At 43.4% G+C, this 22,033-nt stretch overlaps 1 protein-coding gene across 7 annotated transcripts in view; it reads left to right on the top strand.

Moving 5' to 3' along the window:
• Window positions 1-22,033, top strand: part of Grik4 (glutamate ionotropic receptor kainate type subunit 4) — a 422,725-nt gene that overhangs the window by 120,597 nt on the left and 280,095 nt on the right. For 6 of the 7 annotated variants that reach the window (XM_074066528.1, XM_074066527.1, XM_074066526.1 and 3 more), the window contains exons 2-3: window positions 1,983-2,087; window positions 12,301-12,432. In XM_074066528.1, the coding sequence (XP_073922629.1) occupies window positions 12,351-12,432 (82 nt within the window). In that variant the 5' untranslated portion in view covers window positions 1,983-2,087; window positions 12,301-12,350. The remainder of the gene's footprint in view (window positions 1-1,982; window positions 2,088-12,300; window positions 12,433-22,033) is intronic. The other variant, XM_074066525.1, reaches the window with a different exon arrangement.

Genomic DNA, 22,033 nt, shown 5'->3' with positions numbered 1-22,033 from the left:
TGCAGAGCTCACAGAACTACCCCACCCCCATTGTCAAAATTAGGCCTGAGTTGGGCAGTGAGTCCAGCCACTGTCTTCAGTTGATCCTAATGAGTCAGACCAGGCCTCGCTCTAGGCTGTGTTGTGGATCTCTTCCAGCTAACCTGCCACGTCTGAACTCATCACACCCCCAGGATGTGATGCCCCCAGTAGCATCTCCTTGTGGGAAATGCTAAAAGTCAAGGACACCAGGTCAATTGCTTTTCCAGAGGGCACTCCCAGACTCCTTCTCTGCTCCTGATTCGGCAAGAGGTACAGATGGGCTGAGGTCTGCTTTCGCTGGACTTGCCTTGTTCTCCAACATGATAGCTGTCACGACAACGTTCCAACATTTCTTCAAGTGTCAGCTTCTAGGACACAAAGAGGAGGGGGGTGTAGAGAGTGGTGGGTGAGAACAGGGCCTGGAACCATGGCCCTGTTTCTCCATTTACCAGCTGCGTGACCTCGGCAACTCACTCGGCCTTTCTACCCTTGGGTTCTAAGCGTGCAAGGGGGCAGAAGGAGCATGCCAACCTCATAAGATTCTTCCTAGGAGCCGATGACTCTGAAACAGTTCTTTGCACATAGTAAATATCCAATAAATACCGTGTTTTCACAAGTTCAATTCAAAGCACAAAAGAATCCCAGAGAATATCTAGTCTAATTCCCTCATTTTACAGGCTCAGAAACTGAAAGTCAAAGAGTTGACTGCCAGAGTTAGTGAGCACCCAGGTCTTTGACTCCCAAGGCAGCCATTAATCCCGACATGACGCTGCTTGTTGCCAGAGAGACAAGATATCTACAAAGTGCTGTCCAACTGTATTAGGCCACGAAGGATGATCCTCTCTCAAGGAGGCCCAGGGCCTGGGGTGATCTGTTCCCCTGCTCTGGCCTCCCTACCAGCCTGTATACTCTATACAAGCTGCTGGCTTTTGCTTGGGGTTTCTCCCAGCCAGGGGGAGTCAGAGAACAGTGGCGAAGCCCACATCCATTTGTCTTGAGGAGCCTGGAGCGTCAGGAGGAGTAATCAAGATCTTGTTGCCCACAGCTGAGAGAAAACCTGTAATTAATCTGGCTGCCCCTCTGGTTTCCTGTGTCCTCCCCACCACCAAACACTGTCTGATGGCTGTCAGCCTCTTCTCTCTCCCACCCTGGGAAAATCATGATTAATGATGTAGTGGCCCTATGAGGATAAGAGAGACAGCAGTGGAAGGACCACTGGCGAGTCAGGAGAGGAGAAGCCATTCAGCACAAGCAGGCAAGGGGTCCAGAGAGCTTGCGCCACTGCAGGAGTGTGGTGAGCTGTCGGCAGGCTCTGCTTCTTAGCTCTATCAACTGGCCACTGAGCGTGAATCAGCAAACATTTATTGAGCTTCTACTCATAAAAAAAGGCCCCATAGCAAGTATGTCAGGTGGATGCATGCCCCCCATGGCAGAAATAAGCGTGAAGTTAAATAATCACTTGTTCATTTTACAGCTCTGAGAACAGTGTTTGTGGCAGAGCGTACCAGTCACTGTCCAAGGTGCTGGAGTTGCAGCTGTGAATAAGAGGGATAAAAGCCTGCCCTGTGGGCAGGGGGGTCAGAGATGATTCGCTCTGAAAGAGACATTGGAGGAACATCTTGAGAAGTGTTGCCACTGTGAAAATGTGCACATTAGATACCCCTTCTGGAAGAAGTGTTAGTTTTTGGTGTTAGGATGAGGAGACATCTTGGGTAGATCCATTGCTCCATAGCATGTCTTTTGGGCTGCCACAGGGCAGTGTAATAAATGGTGTCCTCCAGCATGGGCAGTGAGTACTAGGAGGTCAAAGGAGAGCTTGTGTGGGGGTAGAAATTATCTCTGAACTGTAAAGTCCTCGTGGGCAAGGGCCCTAAATGTAACTCATCACAGTTAAATACCTGGTAGCTGACAGAGCATCTCCACGTACATTCTCTGATTGGGTTCTTTCATTATTTCAACAGATATTTTGTGAGTGCCTACTATGTGCCAGCCTGTGCCAGGCACTGGGGACACAGGTGGAAAAGTTCGAATTGTTCCCTGCTTGCCTGGTGATCTTCACCCCGGAGGTAGGCATTGCTCTTCCTGTGTTTACAGTGGATGAGGAAATAGGATCTGAGGGGCACAGTGCCCAACTGTAGTGGCTTAGTAAGGCCCAGTGCCTAGCTTTACTCCAGCCCTGGCTCTGCCACAGTGTAATGACATGGTGACTCCAAGGTATTCAAAACAATGGCCTCATCACATGGGAAGACTGTGTCTCTGAACTCTTGTCCTTCCATGTTTAAATGTAGCCCCAGGACCTAGAACAGTGCCTGGCATATTGTTCAGCCTCCATAAATTTTGTCCGGTAGATAAATGGGCTGTCAAAGAGGAAAGAACTGTAAAAATCTGGTTAGGCTATGTAAAAGCAATGCAGAATACAGTCATTTACATCAAATACTTTCTATTTATGCCTGATCAGCATGCTGCACAATAATTATTGAGCTGACTGCTAAATAGGTATAAGATTAGCTAGTGTAAATTTTATTTGATGGAAGAGTTACACTCAGTTCGTGAAAGCACGGCTTTTACCATTCATGACCCTGAAGCCAGACTGAAGCTGGAGACTACATTTCAGAATAATGATGGCTGAGGTCCTGGACTGCTGTTGGTACTGACCTGTATAACTCTGGTGAAAAATAGTCTCCCCCAAACCTTTCAAGATTAAAAAGAGCTACCATGTTGCACATATGGAAGGCTCAGTGGTTTGCAAAGCATTTTCCAGTCTTGGTTGTATTTAATCCATCAAATAAGTGCTATTGCAGATGAGGAAGCCCCGAGCAAGAAAAGTGAAGTTCAAAGCTCAAAATTAAGTGCAGCCAGGGTTGAACAGATCTCTGATTTCTCTGCTTTCCTCCCCTGTCTTAACTGATTCCATATGAGAGCAGAAAAATGAACCTTTCAGATCTTCTGTAAAAATAAAAAAAGCACCAAGAAATTTGAATTTAGTCTGAAAACCAAACAGTGTGGCTTTGATTAACTAAAACTATTTTATTACTTTAGGAGTAGAAAAGAAATGGTCCTAGAGATTACAGTATGATAGATAACTCTCTTTCTGTCTGGGACATCAGATGCCTCTTGCTCTACCAGGAGCGAATGGGACTCCATGCAGGCTGAGAACTCCAGGTCTGGGTCCTTGTGACACCACCTTGGCCACAGGGATGAGTATACAACCCCACCTCGGCTGAGCTTACATCCTAGTGGGGAGACAATCACTGAGTAATTTTCTCTGTGATTTTATGCATAATGAGTAAGAATGCTTAGCTTCCCTGGAGTCTGTGTTCCCTTTAACCTATCCTTGCACCCACACCCAGGAAGGAGAAGACAAAAGATTCTGTGTCTGATTTGCTCATAGTGGAGTTTCCTTTACCTGCCTCCTTCTCCCTCTATCCTCCTTTGTCTCCCTGTCTCCCTCCAGCAGGGATTGCTTGAGGGCTTCCCGTTCACTGAACAAATAGGTACTGTGTAGCTGTGGTGTATAAGGTGACTCTGGGGATGCATCTGGAAACCAGAAACAGTCCTTGCCCTATGGAGCCACAGTAATCCCAGGTGGAGGCCCATAAAGCCAACAGCCAGACAGGGCAGAGTGCTGCCTATCTCAGAGCCACCACAGGCTGCTGTGCTGGACACAGCAAGAGGCGTGATTCTGGTGATGTGCAGGCAGAGGAGAAGATCATGCCTCAGGCCCAGGGCGCACGGGAAACTGCGAGGTGCTGAGTGTGACCAGGACATTTTATGTGTGTTGGGGAGATAAAGAAAAGTGAACAAGCACAAGGTGTTTGAATACAGAGTGTAACCTGAGCCCAGAGTGAAAACAGACCATCAGCACCCCAGAAGCCCCCCATGCTAGAGCCTGCCCTAACCAGTAGCTCGACTTTCTTGCGTATTTAATTGTACAAAATAACGGATTTCACTATGGCTTTTTTATACATGCACTTAAAGTACTTTGATCTCATTCACACCTCCCCCTACCCATTACCCTCTCTTGTCCTCCCTCCCTCCTTCCCCTGGTCTCCTTCTTCTTTCTTAACAGTCCCCTTTCTACTTGCATGATCTTTTTTTTCCTTCTGGATTCCACATAGGAGAGAAAACATGAGATAGTTGTCTTTCTGAGTCTTGTTTAATTTGCCTAACATAGTGATTTCCAGTTCCATTCATTTCCCTGCAAATGACATGATCTCATTCTTCTTTATAGCTAAATAATACTCCGTTGTGTATACAGACTACACTTTCCTTATCCAGTCATCCACTGACAGACACTTAGACTGATTCTATAAGTTGGCTATTGTGAATAGTGATGTGATAGACATAGGTATACAGGTATTTTCTATTGTATGCTGACTTTTATTCCTTTAGGTATATGCCTATGAGTGGTATAGCTGGATCATATGGCAGTTTTATTTGTAGTTTTTTGAAAAACCTCCATACTGATTTCCATCGTGGCTGGACTAATTTACATTTCTACCACCAATGTATAGGGTTCCTTTTCCCCTGAATCCTCACCAGCATTTGTTGTATTTTGTTATCTTGATGATAGTCATTCTGACTGGGTTGAGATGGAATCTCAGTGTAGTTTTTTGTTTTTTTTTTTGTTTTGTTTTGGTTTGAACTCAGAGTCTCATGCTTGCTAAGAAGTGCTCTACCACTTGAGCCATCCTCCTAGTCAATGTGCTTTTTGTTTGTTTTTCAGATAGGGACTTATACCTTTTCCCCATCTGGCCTCAAATCACATTCCTCTTGAGTAGCTGGGAGCACAGGTGACTGTCACCATGCTTGGCTTATTATTGAAATAGGGTCTTGGGGACGTTTGCCTGTGCTGGTCTTGAACAGTGATCCTCCTATCTCTGCCTCCTGAGTAGTCAAGATTCTAGAAGTGTACCACCATGCCTGACCTCAGTGTAATTTTGTTTTGCATTTCCCTGACGCAAATATATTGATTAAATATATTTTTGAAATTATATATGACTAAATATATTGACTTCTTTTTCATGTATTTATTTGCCACTTGTACTTCTTTTGAAAAGTATCTGTTCAGTTCACTTGCTCATTTCTTGGTTGGATTACTTGTTCTTTTGATGTTCAGTTTTTTGAGCTCTAGAATATGATAGTCTAAACTGTAACCTTTTGTTTGATGAACAACTGCCAGAGTCTTTTCCATTTTATAGGTTGTCTCTGTTGATTTTTTTCCTTTGCTGTGCAGAAGCTTTTTCGTTTGACGCAATCCCATTTGTCAATTCTTGCTCTTATTCCCGAGCTATTGGAGTTCTATACACTGAAGTGTTTACACTGTTTCTCTCTGTAATTTAAGAGTTTCAGGTCTTACATTAAGGTCCTTGATCTACTTTCAGTTGTTTTTTTAATACAGGGTGAGTGATAGATACATAGTTTCAATCTATATGTGGACATTCATTTTTTCCCCAGCATCATTTGTTAAAGAGTCTATCTTTTCTCCAACATATGTTTTTGGCATGTTTGCTGAGAATCAGATGGCTGAGGATGCTTGTGTTTATTTCTGAGACCTGAATTCTGTTGGACTAGGTGACTGTTTTTATGCCAGTATCATGCTGGTTTTATTTCTAATTTCAAATCAGGTATTATGATAGCTCCAGTTTTGCTCTTTTTTGCTCAGAATTGTTTTGACTATTTATGGTCTTTTGTGCTTCCACTGGAATTTTCAAACTTTTTTTTCTAGTTCAGTGAAGAATATTATTGCTATTTTGATGGTTATTTCATTGACTTTATAGATAACATTCAGTAATACGGTCATTTTTTACAATGGTAATTTTGCTGATTCATGAACAAGGGAGGTTCTTTCATCTCCTAGTGTCATCTTGCACTTATTTCTTCAGGGTTTTATAGTTTTCATTGTAGAGGCCTTTTGCCTTTTTGGTTAGGTTTATTCTTTTTAAGCTGTTGTGAATGGGATTGTTTTCCTGATTTCTTTCTCAGTGGGTTCATTATTGGTGTACATAAAAGCTACTGATTTTTGTATGTTAATTTTGTATCCTACTATTTGCTGAATTTGTTTATCAGATCTAAAAATCTTCTGGTGGGGTATTTGGGTCTTCTAAGTATACGATCATATCATCTGCAAATAGAGATAATTTGACCTCTTTCTTTCCTATTTCTAACTCTTTCATATCTTTTTCTTGCCTTATTTCTCTGTCTAAAATTTCAAAAGTACTATATTGAATAAGATGATAAGGTAGACATCCTGTTCTCATTCCTGATTTTAGAGTAAATGCTTTTGGTTTTCCCCTATTCAGGATGATGTTGGCTATGGGCTTGTCACATATGGTGTTTATTATGTTGGGGTACTTCTAAACAGATGATACTTCTATATTTACTTTTTTCAGGGCTTTTATCATGAAGTGATATTGAATTTTGTCAAATGCTTTTTCTTCATCTATTGAGATGACAATATGAGTTTTGTATCTGATTCTATTCATGTGCTGTATTATGTTCATTGATAAACATATGTTGAGTCACCCTTTTTTCCCTGTAAATGAAACCAAGTTGATCTTTTAAAAATATGTTGTTAAATTTGGTTTGCAAGTATTTCGTTGAGGATTTTTGTGTCTACATCTATCAAGGATATTGACTTATAGTTTTATTTTTTATTATATCTTTATCCACTTTTGCTTTCAGGATAATACTGGCTTCATAGAATGACTTTCAAAGAATTTCTTCTCTTTCTATTTTATGGACTAGTCTGAGGAGTATTGGTGTTAGTTGTTTAAAGATCTGGCAAAATTCCATAGTGAATCTCTCTGGTCCTGGGCTTTTCTTTGTTGGGAGACTTTTTATTACTGCATAAATGTCATTACTTGTTATTGATCTGTTTAAGTTTTTTTAATATCTTCTCAGTTCAATTTTGATAATTCATATGTATCTGGAAATTTATCCATTTCTTTTAGATTTTCCAACTTGTTATAGTATAATAATATCTAATGGTCCTCTGGATTTCAGTGGTGATGGTTGTAATATCCTCTTTCTCATTTCTAATTCTATTAATTTTGGTCTTCTCTCTTTCTTTTCATTAGTTTGGTTAAGATTTTGTCTTTTCAAAGAACCAAATCTTTGTTTTATCGACTTGTATCATGTCTTACACTCTATTTCATGAATTTCAGCTGTGATCTTTATTATTTCTTGTCTTTGCTTGTTCTTATTTTTATAAGCCCTTGAGATGCATCATTAGAGTATTTGTGATCTCTCTTATTTTTTAATGTAGGCATTCATAGCTATAAACTTCACTCTGTTGTATCCCACAGATTCTGATATATTGTATTTCCATTTTTATTTGAGTCTAGGAATTTTTAAAATTTTCTCTCTGATTTTTTCAATGACCCTCAAGTTATTTAATAGTATATTTTCAATCTCCATGTATTGATATAGTTTCTCATGCTATTGATTTCTGGTTTCACTCCTTATGAGCTGATAAGATGAAAGAAATTATTTCAATTTTTTGTCATTTGTTGAGATTTTCTTTGTGACCTAAAATATGATCTATTTTGTAGAAAGTTCCATGAGCTATTGAAAAAAGAATATGCATTCTGTTATTGGATGGACTATCTGTAGATGGCTCTTAAGTCTATTTCTTCTATAGTGTAGTTTAATTCTGAAGTTTCTTTGTTGATTTTTTTTTGGTCTGGATGACTTTCAGTGAGAGTGAGGTACGGAAGTCACCCACTATTATTGTACTGGTGTCTAATGCTCCCTTTCTGGATAGTAGTTTTGTTTTTATCAAAGGTGTAATTATATTCAGTGCATATATCTCTCCCACTTTTACATGAAAGCCTTTTTAAGGAACCTACTCTTAATGATGTGTCTTGGGATGTTGGATTGTTGTGAAATGTGAAATATATTTCCAATTGGATTTTGTAGTGTAGTTTTCCTGTTCCTTCTTGGGTGATGATAGAGCCCAAGAGTCCTACTTTCTCAGTAGGTCTCATAAGAGTGGAGTACTTCTATAAGATCAGATAGATATGTTATAGTCAGCATAGTATATAGGGTACTCTTTGTGTTTACTCCTTTAATCTCATCAATAATGTTCAGTCTGCCCTCTTACACTGTTGGTGGGAATGTAGACTAGTACAACCACTCTGGAAAAAAATTTGGAGGCTATTTAAAAAGCTAGACATTGATCTACCATTTGATCCAGCAATACCACTCTTGGGGATATACCCAAAAGACTGTGACACAGGTTACTCCAGAGGCACCTGCACACCCATGTTTATTGCGGCACTATTCACAATAGCCAAGTTATAGAAACAGCTAAGATGCCCCACCACTGACGAATGGATTAAGAAAATGTGGTATCTATACACAATGGAATTTTATGCAGCCATGAAGAAGAACGAAATGTTATCATTCGCTGGTAAATGGATGGAATTGGAGAACATCATTCTGAGTGAGGTTAGCCTGGCCCAAAAGACCAAAAATTGTATGTTCTCCCTCATATGTGGACATTAGATCAAGGGCAAACACAACAATGGGATTAGACTATGAGCACATGATAAAAGCGAGAGCACACAAGGGAGGGGTGAGGATAGGTAAGACACCTAAAAAACTAGCTAGCCCTCAACGCAGAGAAACTAAAGCAGATACCTTAAAAGCAACTGAGGCCAATAGGAAAAGGGGAACAGGTATGAGAAAAGGTTAGATCAAAAAGAATTAACCTAGAAGGTAACACACATGCACAGGAAATCAATGTGAGTCAATGCCCTGTATAGCTATCCTTATCTCAACCAGCAAAAACCCTTGTCCCTTCTTGTTATTGCTTATACTCTCTCTACAACAAAATTAGAAATAAGGGCAAAATAGTTTCTGCTGGGTATTGAGGGGGTGGGGGAGAGAGGGGGCAGAGTGGGTGGTAAGGGAGGGGGTGGGGGCAGGGGGGAGAAATGACCCAAGCCTTGTATGCACATATGAATAATAAAAGGAAAAAAAATAAAAAAAAAAAAGAAAAACAGGTCACAATAGGGTAAAAGAAGGAAGTAAAGAAGATGAATATGAAAAAAAAATAATGTTCAGTCTGAAGGTGGTTTGGGAGCAACCTATCCCATGGTGTCTCTTAGGTAGTATTCAGTCTTTTGTTGTTTATCTCTACTGTTGCTGTAGGGATGGATGTCCAGAGCAGGTCTTCTGTTCTTCTTATCCATGCCTATTCTGCTTGTTGGTTGGGATTTCCTATAAGTCCTATTCTTTGGGTAAATTATTTGCTAAAGTTTGAGTGAAGGTAGGTCATGTGTGGAGCAAGGTGCACTGAGTTTTAGTTGAGCTGGGAGTGTAGCCCAATGGTAGGGCATCTACATAATGTATTCAAAGTGTGGCTCTTGGTACCCAGCACCACATAGAAAGGGGAAAGCAAGTGACAGTAGCAGCAACAAATAGGAACCAACCAAATCCATAAATAAGTAAAAACCAAGTCCCAACTATGACATCCACAACTCTAATAATAATAGAAATTTTGAGCACAGAAATAATATAAACCAAAATGTTTGAAAAGTTGATAGGAAAGAAAATATGAGGAACATGGAAGAAAATGGGAAAATTAAGAGGGAAGAAAATGGGAAATGGAAAGCAAAAAAGTTAGGATATTCAAAAATTGAAAGGGAGAAAGTCAGAGAAAAGTAGAACATGAAGGCTGTAATTTAGAAAAGAGAGAGCTAAGAAAAATATAAGAAATCTACTCTTAGGAGAGGAAGAAAGAGAAAGAGGCGGGAAAAATCCCAGAAAAGAACAATACAAAGGAAAAAATACATAAAGAGACCAAAAAGGAAAAAGAAAAAATATATATATGAATCAATTAGCAAATAAAAAAGTCTTAATACAAATACTCATTTCCACAGGGGTAGTCATATAGGCAAGAGTGAATATTCATTTTCTCTATCAATCTGCACCTCTTTCTGTGTCTTCTTGGACTACGTGCCCTTGGAGAGAACAGACTAGAAGATAGTCATCCTTTCCTTTTTTATGTTTTGTTTGCCACTGGCAATGGCTTGGAGTGAGAGCTGGTTGAAATAGTATTCTTAACCTGTTTGCTAGCATAGATAGCACAGAAACAAAGTTCTCTCAACTTGAGTCTACTCTGGATGGATGAACTCAACCTACTTCCAAGGCCAGGCTAGTACTGAGCCCCACTGCAAGTCTCGATCTCAGGCACGAAGCCCACCTGAAAGGAAGGGCAACAAACTGTTCTAGGAAGAGAGGTGCTTTTCACTGCTTGCCAATAACCATGCTTCTCTGAGGCCCAGTCCCTGCTCAATCATAGAACCTCTTCAGTGGCTGCCTGAGTCACCAGTCTTAAAGTGAAAACAAGCTCCATTCCTTTTCATGTCCTGACCTACCTGAATGCAACTGCATATATTTTTCAATGAGCTTACTGCAGTAGCATTCCACTGGAGTGGACCCTGACTGAGACAGCAAGGGAATAACCAGCGACTTAGTTTCTCCAAGTCTCTGCCTATCCAATATTAGAGCATTCCCTCAGTCACCCACACTCACTGAGAAGCTGTTTTCTGGCTGTTTTGATTCTGAGTCATGGAGAAGCTGGAAAGGGCTGCTTGCTTCCAGTCTGCCATCTTGGCTTCCCTAACAAAAAAATTTTCCACTAACTAGACTCCTGACAGCACAGAACTTTTGTCTGTTTTCTGCCTTTACATAGATGGAATTGTACTGTATATATTCTTTTGTGCCTGGTTTCTTTTTGCTCAATATTGGATTTATGAGAGTCATCCACGCTGTTGCATGTAGTCGTTCATTATTCATTTTCATTTCTGTATCACATTCCATTGTGTGGCTATGCAATATATTTTTTGCTGCTGGACATTTGGGTAGTTTCCAGTTTGGGAAAATACAAAGTGTGCTACTATGAACATTCTAGAACATGTCTTTGGTGAGCATCTACAAATACTTCTGTTGGAGATATACTGAAGAGTGGAATTGCTGGGTCATTTTTGTGTGTGTGTAAAGCTCCAGTGAGCCAGTTTTCCAAAGCTGTTATAGGATTTTATGCTCTTACAAATGTGGTATGAGAATTCCAGTTGCTTCATGTCTTTGCTAACCCTTAATAATATCTATTTTTTAGCCATTCTTGTGGGTAGACAGTGGTATATTATTGTGGCTTACAATTGCATTTTTGTGATGCCCAATGGAGCTGAGTATCTTTTCAAATGAGTATAGGCTATTTGGATATATTCTTTAATAAGGTGTCTGTTCAAGTCTTTCACCAATTTTTCTGTTGATTGTCTTTGGGATGGGAGGAGGAGACATTTTAATACTTCTTTCCTTTCTTGGGTCCCCTGGAATTAGCATGTCTGGGTGCTCAGTAGCTCCACCATTACCCAGTGCTGGGGGCAGAATTGTCTGGCTTCAGACTCTGAGTCTCAGTGTGTCTGAGAGGTTGCAGTTGAGGGGACAATGGCCCTACTATCTGTATTTGACATCAGGAAGGAGGGGAGGAACTGGTGGATAAGGCTAGAGGAAGGGGTTAATTTGTAGTAGACAGCATAAGCAGACATGGAAACTGACTGTTGATCTGGGATGTGTGCGTCTGCACTCTGTGTTTGCTCGGAACAGATATCTCCCATTCCAGCCAGGGAGGAGCTGATATTTGTGTAGTTCCTCATTGAGGCTAGGCCCTATACAGGCTGGCTTCTCCCATGTTATCTTAGTTAATCCTCAGTTTGGCTCCACCAGGAGAGGTTATTACCACTTTTACATATGAGGAAACTGAGCTGAGACAAAGAGAAGCCTCATTCAGACCACACAGCCAGCAAGTAGAAGAGCTGGACTTGAACCCAACCTTTTTCCTACCCCAGGCCCACGTGTGTGAGAATGCCATGTACTTAGGGCAAGGGGATACCCTTCCCATGCCTTCCTCTTCTGCTCATTCATGGCTCCCATTCTTTAATAGCAGACAAAAATCTTCATTTCCAAGAAGACATGTTGAAAGAAAAGCCCCGGGGCTGGTAAATCCCCCAGCTTCAGTTTAGCTGCCTGTTCTGTGTGCATCAGGAGCGTGTAATTAGAACCTGAGCCTTCTTTGAGCCCTGGTGGACACAGGGAGAAAAGTCAAAGCCCAACTCCACAGCTTTGCCTGCAACTATCCCACGGGCAGTGCCAGTTCTTAGGGAGAGGTTGTCAGTCCTTCCCACCAAGGTTCTCAGGTCACTGGGATGGATGGGGTAGCTACCTGGAAGCCTAGGACTCACGTGTTTCCATCCCTCGGCTCTCTCACAGAGTTATGTCATGCCCAGACCAGCAGAGGGCTCCATGAGGATTTATAGAAGATGCCCCGCGTCTCGGCGCCTTTGGTGCTGCTTCCTGCGTGGCTCGTGATGGTTGCCTGCAGCCCACACTCCCTGAGGATAGGTAAGTGCAGCCAGGCTCTGGGGGACACTCCCCCTGTTGTTACCTGAAGTGTCCACAGGGGACATATTTGTGTGTACAGGATGTGGGAAGCTGGGGTAGAAGTGGAGGTGGAAGTTGACATGGATTTGGACATGGACAAGTGCTGGTTATGGCTTGGCAACAGTTTGATATCTCTGATCTGGTCAACCTGTTGATCACTTCCTGGCATGATTCATGACTGTTTCATTCTGTACATTAAGGGGCAGTTGTCAGTGAAGGAGTGTAAGAATGGCAAATCCAGGGCTAGAGATAAGAGAAGAGGTCCTTTCTTCTCTCCTTTGAGTAGTCTAAGAGGAGTCTAGAGAGTTCACCATGTCTTTGGGAATTTGAATGAAGCCAGTTTTGTGCCACTGGCCTGACTGCTCAGAAAGGCCCTTGTTTTGCTATCTACTCACTGTGCCAGTTCTTAGGGAGGGGTTCTCTTAGCAGGAGGAGAGGGTCTCTCCAGTCTCTCCAGTCTCTCTTTGTTGCTGTGTGCATACCACTCAGGTAGGGCTGCCACCCTGGAGGGGAGGGACTGGGAAATCAGGTGCCACCTTCCCTGCCGGGATCATTGAATGAGACTAGTCAACCTCAGACGGATGTGCTCGAGATTCTGAGTTCTGGAGACACATCCCCAGCTGCAGGAACAAGGACACAGTTCAGTCAAACAGACACAGTGTGGTCATCTGATGAGAATCCGTGGGATCAGCACAGGTGGGAGGGTGTCAGTGATGTCTACAAGTGTATGTGGGGGGTGGAAGACAGTACGGGCAGATGGGTGATGGGTGTTGGACCCATCCAGCACTGGGAGCCCAGGGGCAAAGTTCGGTACCAGTACTCCAGGGAGACAAATACCAGCCAGGTTATCCACACTGATAACCACGAGGTCTTTCTTCTTAGATGGAGAGTAGGACAGGAGCAGAGTGGATACTCTGAACAAGGCAGGATGTAGACCCTAAACCTGAAACTAAAAGGGCTTGAGTCTGACTTAGAATAAATATGGCTGTTACTGGACACAGGAAGGTGATTGAAAGCTCCAGAGCCCCGCCTCCCACACTTGTGACCAGGACTTGCCCTAAGCATCCAGAGTGAGGTTGGCATGCTGGCGGTGGTCCGAAGGTTCTGGTGTGGGCAGCAGCTGAGACCCCGGCCAGGCCAGGTGTCACCACCAGAGGCTGAGCCTGCAGGTCTGTGAGCTTCTGTGTGTTACCTTGTGGGTACATTTCTGCATACATATGCAGCGGCCACTGATTGAAATAAAAAACATAGACAGGGAACTCAATTCTCCCTTCACCCTGACCTCGACTCCCTGCTCTGAATACTTAAAAAAAGAAACTACAAACAAAACCTTCCTTCCCTTTCCTCATTCATGTCTACAGAAACTTCAAAACCTAATTTAATTCTGCTTAGTGGCAATGAAAAAATGGTTCATATCCTTAAGATGCTTAATTTATAAGACGCCTACGGTTATCCAGCTTTTGCTGCGAGCTTTTCTCCTCCTCTAAATGAGTGGATAAAGCAGTAGCCCATCAATTTCCATTTGTCACTAATGGGAAGCAGAAAGGGACTGACCCTGAATCCTCACTGCCTCACAGCCTTGGTTCTTGGTTTTCTTGACACTTGTTCTTGGGGAGAAAAGCAGAAAGGAGGGCCCACAGATCCCTTCCTGCAGTGGAGGGCTTTGAGGACCCCACACACTCCCACACTCTGGGCAGTGTCTGTCTTGTTGAGGCTCTGCCCTCTTTCCCTCCCCCACAGTTTAGGTTCATGTCAGGCCACTTCCAGTTGATTCCAGCCAGCTGGCTGACAAGGTCAAACTGGGCCTGACTTCTTGCAGAGGCAGGAGGTAGAGGTAAGCTAAAAATTAGAAAGAAGAGAAGAGAAGAGAAAAGGAAAGTCAAACAGCAACACCAGGACCTGTTTTCCTGTCTCCTTGGTTGTCCTGGGAGTTAGGTGCCTTTTCAAAAGTCCTGGATCTTTGTGGGTGGAGAGGTGCTAATTACATGGACTCCAGAAGGAAGTGGAGTAGGGCAGGGATGGGAAGAGAAGTAGGTCAAGGAAACTCAAGTAGTTGTGTTTCACAGCAGGCAGTCTTACACACACATGGACTGGATACGAGGTGATAAAGGGGCTCCCAGTTGTGAGAGGGGTGCATGGGAAAGGGGATATTGTTCCTCTCATCCTTCCAGGGGTCACTGATTTGGCATTTGAACTATTTTTGGGTTTTCCCCCAGCCCTCCAGCCCAGAATGGATGGCTGTCAGAGTGGACCTGCATAGAGGGACCGAGAATCTCAGAGATAAATTGTCCAGTCTGCTCCATCCTCAGCCCCACTTGTCACTGGTGACAATATGGATGTTTGTAAAGAGACAGCTGAACCCATTACCCTGCCTTGTGATGGCTGTTTTTCATTTTTCATTTAAGTGAGGGATGGGGCAGGAGATCCAGCCAAATTGTCTATTACAGTGTCCGCTGTTTACCCCTCGAATGAGGTTTTGGGTAAGAAAAAGGGATTTTATTTATGGCTATGAGACTGCCTGCATAAATTCCCCAAACTCTCACACATATGTCAGCCCCCTTCAGTCATCTATCTTTGGAAAATGTTTTTTGATTTTGCTTCTGTCCGTCTTGGTCCTCTGAGCAATGACTGTGGATTCACAAGGTAATAAATATTCCAAGAAGACCCCACCCCACACGTGTAGTCCTCTATTAGTTAAAGAGATCATGGTCATAATATCTTGCCTATAAGGATGCAAAGCACCTATTTTCCAACCTGCTTATTTTGTAGATGAGGAAACAGAACTGAAGTGTGGTCAAGGTCATATGGCAACTAGGTGACCTTGCTCATAGTGGTTGGCCTAAGGGCTTGGTATCCTTGACTCTTTTGTTGTCATTTCTGCTGCCTACTAGTAAACTGTGCTCCCTTACCCACCATGAAGCAAAGTCACCTCCAACAGTATGTGAAGGTTATTTCCCCTTATGGTTTTCTCTAATCTCTTTTAGAAAAATTTCAGAAATTAGCCAATGTATCCTTGTCCCTAATGCATTAGGTACTCAGTAAGTGTTTGCTAACAGAATTAGTGTTGGGCTTTCCAGCCTGCCTCTTCTTATTCCTTCCCCACCCCGTACTACAGAAATACCCAGCTACTTGTGGTTATCCAAATGTACCAAGAGATTTGTTCCAGGCTTTATACTTGCTCTGCTGAAAGTGCTCTTCCTCCCACCCCATCCTCTCTGCCTGGAAAGCAACTCCAAAAACTCCTCCTCCTCTTCTTCCACCTCTATCACCATTGGCTTAAATGACTTCCTCTGCAAATCCTTTCCTGATATCTTCCTGACCCTCCCAGAGAATTCATCTTTTCCCTGCTAGTCTCCCATCCCCCTCATATGCACATCATTTCCTGCACTTATGGTATCATATTCTAATTACTACAACTTTTTCCCACCAAACTGAGCTGTAAAATAGGGCCACCACCTCACACAAGGACCCAGCAGCCGATGTACACAAATGTATTGCTCGAACTCAGTGAATGAAATGGAGGCACCCATAGCCTTTGCAAGACCTGGTTCTCTAGTGACATAGTTAGTACTATTGTTTTAAAGTGCTTTCTTCTGGTTTTCCCTGTGCCTAAAGAAGAAGACTTATGGGAGGAAGTGAAAGAGAAAGGAGAAAGAGAAGGAGAAAATGTGCATATATCTGTCTTAGGAGAGACAACAGGGATTGGCTGAAGAGCCTGATTGGGTTGTGGTGAAGGTTCTGGCTCTAATAATAAATACATTGATTTAATTGTTCATTCATTAATTCATTGAACAAATATTTATTGACTGCAGTGTGCCAATCACTGAGAATATTATACTAAGTAATAATAATCAAAATAACTCCCACTTGGAAAGGTCTTATTCTTTTCCAGATATGGGACTGGGTATTTCTTATATCTTAGTCTATCTTCATGTTATAGACAAAGAAACAGGAGCTCAGAGAGTTTAAATAGCAGCCTAAGGTCACATGGGCACAAAAATTAGAGCCTATCTGCCTCCAAAGCTGTCTCTGCTCTGCTGTGCTGTAGCCAGCAGGCCCCTGGAGACATCTGACATCTCGCATTATCTTGGCAGTAGCATTAAGTGTATTCTGTTCTTTCTGGTAAAGAAATTGAAAGATGGGATTATTATTGCGAATATAGTCTTTTGCTTTGCTTTGACACCTTTCCCTCCAAAGAATTATACCTAAGGGTGCAAAGTGTAGCTGACATATGAGGAAACTGAGGCTTGGGGACTTCTGAGGCTTGGTCCTGGTGGCAGGGGAAGTCCTGTTCAGCGTGAGTGGCACCAGACACATCAGCAGGTTATTGCAGCAATTGAATCTCTTTCTTGTTTAAGGTTTCCCTGTGTGGAGAAGCAGCAAGAGCTTGGATTTATTTGACACTCTGCCTCAGTAGGACCCCCCAAGCACTTTACAACTACAATTTTTTACTTAGTTGGTTTCCTCCAATGAGATTCAATCGCTTGCAGAGAATTGTTCAGCGTAGAGCATTCGAATGTTATAAAGATGAAGCTAATCATAGGATTGGGGGAGACGAGGGAAGAATAAAAACCACTGGTTTCTGATCTTGTTCTGCCGTGTATTAACTATATCGAGTATACCAAGATTCAAATTTAACTCACAGAATCCTTTGCCTTGTAGAGGATTCACCATGGGGTTTGTGGAGCAGTGGGCTCCCCTAATAATCTCACCAGGTGATTTGATTTATGAAATTCTGATCAGCATGTAACTTTTCATCTTGGTTCCAAATTGAGTCATCCATACAGCCAATCAATTGGTCTCTCACATTAGTAACAAATAGAAATTGATGACTTTTTCTTTCATTTGTCACCTAGCAAGGGAATAGAAAGCTTTCTGAAACATAAATTGCTCCCCGGTGAGAGACTGTGTCTGTCTTACGCCTGCATTCCCTGGGTCTAATACAACGCCTGTCCCACAGTAGTGGGCTTGCTCATTGTTTGCTAAATAAATTATCTATGGAAAGTTTTGAATCTTGAGTTAGCCTTTCAGTTTTCAAGTTTCTCTTCTCCCAGGATTCAGCGAATACTCAACAATACCAACCAATTTTATTGTTAGCCCACAAAACATATAACTAGGAGAGGAAATATTTTGTCCCCCAAAAGAGTCTTCATTTGTGTCCACACACGCTGTGCATGCTAAGCCTCTCTCCTTCTTCTCTTCCTCCACCTCTTCCACCAATACTCTTTTGGGTGGACAAGGGAGGCCTAGCAGTAGTTAGGTACCTGGGCCAACTTGCTGTATATTGTCATCTGTCTATGATTCAAGAGTTTTCAGGGTGTTTGTCTTCTTTCTCAACCTTTCCAGAACTCAGAGTGAGCAACTGCCTCAGGCTCTATCCTTTCACTAAGAAGTTAGGGATGAATTAGGCCTAGATGTGCCATTTCACAGATAAGTACTGGGACCCCAAACGATCGTATGAGCTGGTAAAAGTCTCATTGGTAATGCTGACTCCTGACCCTCAACTGCCTGGTGACATTAGTGCCATACAGTGTGAGATCAGTGCCGTGCAATGCTTCACAGTGTATACCATGCTCTTACGTGGTGTACTTCTTAATTCTGTCACCCTGGCCACAGGCAGAAGGAAGCACATTTTGTGGGGAGAAGCTTGGGTCTTTCAGAGTGTGTGATTTGCTCAAACTTCTTTGGAAGTAAGTGATCATGTCAAAAGGAAGAGTAGTCACCACAGAGGGTGTGAACTGAGTGAAAGTGGTGGGGGCGCACAGTTCTGGATAGCCTGTTGGCCGTGCTTTCCCAATGAGTGAGATCTGAAAAGTTACAAGGGGCCCAGGAGCCAACTCCTGCATGTTACAAAATGAGGCTGAGCCAAAGGGAACAGGTGAGTAATGACAGCGACCATTAGTAAATCTTCTCTATTTTATTTCCAACATACTGTGACTGGCTCTGGGAGAAAGCTAGGAAAGCTCAGCATGGCAGGGATACCAGAGGTGAGAGGATGGGATCCTGGTTCTGTAACTACACATCCTAGAGTAGATTGCATATAATTTTGGCATATGGCTGCCTGTGTGTATATTTGTGCTAGAATGGCCTAGATTCCTATTTCCCCCCACCCCGCCCCATCCCTGCCATCTTTTTATCCCTCAGAGAATGCTATGGTTTGATGGTATCTGCTTCCTGGTTGCATGTGGCAGGGTAGCCAGTGAACTTGATTGGCAACATTGAATTGAACAGAGATCAGCATGGCACTGGGAGAACCAGCCATGGTGATAATTTGTCAGAATCACAGAAACCTGTCTCCAGCAATGTGAAATGGTTTACAAAGTCTTAGGATGTGAAGTTAGTCACATCCAAGCTGTATTTGTGGAGAAGGAGGGTGGGAATATGAAAATTATGGAGATTTTGGTTCCATGTAAAACATGGTTTGCCAGGCAGATGGAATGGGCCCCCAGAGCTGGAGGTGGCCACAAAAAGATTAGACAGGTATTTCAACATCAAATGGAGTGTTTGGCCTGCTACCTCTAAGAGCCTTTCCCACCTGGGGTTCTGTTGCATGATAGTTTAGCCTTTGGTCTCATGCTTTCACAGAGAGACATTCTATAATCATTGTGTCCTCATTAATAACCATTAACAAGAGCTTAAATTGAGCAGCCATCTGCCTAATTAAAGCCATGACCCCATTTGGCTCCAATTGCTTGGATAAGCCAGGTAAAACCGAATAGCTGAATAGCCAGCAGATCCTTTTGTTTCGTGGTGTAGACTGGGGACCCTGCAGTCACTGATGGGGGAGTTGAAGAAGCACAGGTGCTGGTGGAAGTGGCTGTTAGATCTCAGCTGAGCACCTTGTGTGTGTGAGGCCGAGTGGGTGAGACGCACTCATGCATGTCATCAGAGCCAAAACAGCCCACTCACAGCCTCGCGGCTCAGCTGCAGACAAGACCGTGGTCACACTTAGCTCTCATTAGTCTACATATGCAGGCGTGTGCTCCCTACAGGCTTTATGGGGGCTGCTGGGGAGCACTGGTTGACAGAAAGCTGCAGACAGCTGTCGGGTCACCCAATAGCCCCTCTGTGTCTTGTCCATGTGTGTTTCCTCCCATGCAGCTAGATTATGGTGCCTGGGCAGCTTCTGGTGGGCTGAGCCAGAGAGGCCCATTAAGCTCATCCTGGTCAAGAACATTGTGCACAGAACCCAGAGAGTCAGGCTCAGCGATGCATTCATTGGCACAGCAGGCAGTGCCCCTGTGCTGGCTTTGGGAGGCACCAGAGGTGAGTTGGATGCCCTACCCACTTGGGAATCTCTGGAGTTGAGATCCTTTCTGCTGGCAAGACATGCACTAATCTGAACCTTGTATTAACCACAGGCCTTATCAGAGTGCAGGTGTGTGCATGCTCACGCCTGTGCATGTGTTGCACTGTCTTCACTGGTACTTATCCACCTGTTTTATGCAAATGTTTTTAAAAACCTTAACTTGAATTCCATGTGCTCCAGGAGCTGAAGAGCATCCTGAGTGGACGGCTGTCTCTCCTGTACCCTCAAGTGTCATTTGCGCTGGAGTATTGGCCCATATGGCTCATGGATCTGAATGATGCCCCATCTAAAACGCTCCCTTCGCCCTTGTCCCTGTTAACCAACTCCCCCACAGCCCTCCCACATTACTTTTTTCTCTTTCCCTTTACAGCAAAATTCTGCAGAAGAATTGCCTCTTCAAGCTGTTTCTGTTTCCTCTCCTCTCTTTCCCTATCACTAGGACTCTCTAATCAGACTTTTAGCTCTCATGAGTGATGCCCATAATTGCTGAGTCCAGCATCTGTCCCCAGGCCTCATCTTACAGGCTCAGTAGGAGAATCTGTGACTTATTTCACTAGGCTTCTGAACCACACTCCATCTTGCTTCTTGCTCTTCCTCATTGGCTCCTCCTCCTCAGCATAGAATAGAGGTTAGCACAGAGCAAGGACTGTGGATCCAGACTGCCTGCTTGTGAATCAGAGTTCTGCCTAGTACTAATTGTACAGCCTTTGCTGTTCCCCCTCCATTTCTTGATCTCTGAATATGCATGTACTCTGGGGCTTGTCCTTGGGCCTCTTCTCTGTCCCCAACTCCATTAGTAATCTCATGTGTTATGGCTTTGTGTTTGAGCCTCACTATGTAGCCCAGGCTGGCCTTGAACTTGTAATCCTCCTGCCTCAGCCTCTGGAGTGCTGGGATTACCACATATTATGACTTTAAATGTATCTCTAGTCTCATCTCCAGCTCTGAACTCATTCTGTGACTCATACACATAGCTTGCTACTTGTCGTCCCCACTCAGATGGCAACAGAACCTCAAATAAGGCATGTCCCAAAAAGCTCTTGGTTTCCCCCTCTAAGCCTGCATTCTTGTCTTCCCCAGTTCATAAGTGGCAATGCCATCCTGTCTGGACATGGCTCCAAATCTTGGAGTTGTCCTTCTCCCATCATCCTCTGACCCCACCCCCTCTCATCAGCAATTCAGCAGGTTCTACCCTCCAAGTGCACCTGGTAAACCCCAACTACTTCCTACCACTGCTGCTGTTGCTTTCCTTGAGAGCTTGTTTGGAGGTTCTAGCAGGGGAGCACAGCTACTCGTATACCCTTGACCGAAGAATGGTCCTCCTCTATTGGGGATGGCCGTCCTCTTCGACTGAGCATGCAGCTTCAGGAAGGACGCACATGGAGCGGTGAGGGAGGAAGGGGACACCCGCCTAGCCAGCCAGATCAGTTGAATCAACCCTGGCGATCAATGGGGTGACAGATGTCACAGCCAGATCGCCCTCACATCCTGCTGTTGCTTTCCTATTCCAAGTCATACTTTCTCCCCTGGACTATTGCAAAGCTTTTGCATTCATTTCCCTGCTCTCTCTTATGCTGTCACTTCTCAATTCAAGATGGCAACAAGAATGAATCTTAAAATGTAAGTTGGATCATGTCAGTCCTCTGCTCTGTCCCCCCACAGAATAAAAGACAAAGTCCTCACAATGGCCTGTGGGGGCCCTTCCCCTCTATCATCTACCCTCTAGTCTGTCACTTTTCACTTTCATTTCTTACTATTTCACTTTCATCTCTTACTCATGCAACACCAGCCCTAGACTTTCACCCAGACACACCAAATATGCTCCCACCCCAGGGCCTTTGCATGTGCTGTTCTCTCTGCCTAGAATACTCTGGATATCTTCATGATTCATTCTCTTGTAAGTTGGTCACAGGTCATACCCTTATCATCCTCTCTTCTCTCCCATTCCCTCAGCACTTTCTATCCTTCCCTGCTTTATATTTTTTCTGTAACACTCATTCCCTCTTACATCTAGTCCTATTTGTTTCTTGTCCAAGGCCTCCCCTGAGGAAAAGCTGTTTTATTTTCTGTTCTCCCAGCACTTAAGACAGTAGCTATGGATAGTAGCTCACTAAATATCTGCTGAGTGAATGAAGGGTGCAGAACCAAAGAAGCTTTGGTGGTGAAAACCTTTGGAAGGTGCGGACTAACATGGAGGCAGCTCTTAACTGGTGCTCCTTCCTCAACTAGAATAGCACAGTGACACATTGGCTC

Source organism: Castor canadensis, chromosome 2 (genome assembly GCF_047511655.1).
Source record: "Castor canadensis chromosome 2, mCasCan1.hap1v2, whole genome shotgun sequence".
Classification (NCBI taxonomy): domain Eukaryota; kingdom Metazoa; phylum Chordata; class Mammalia; order Rodentia; family Castoridae; genus Castor; species Castor canadensis.
The sequence above is the reverse complement of the archived record's forward strand: the minus strand, read 5'-3'. Positions and strand labels throughout refer to the sequence as shown.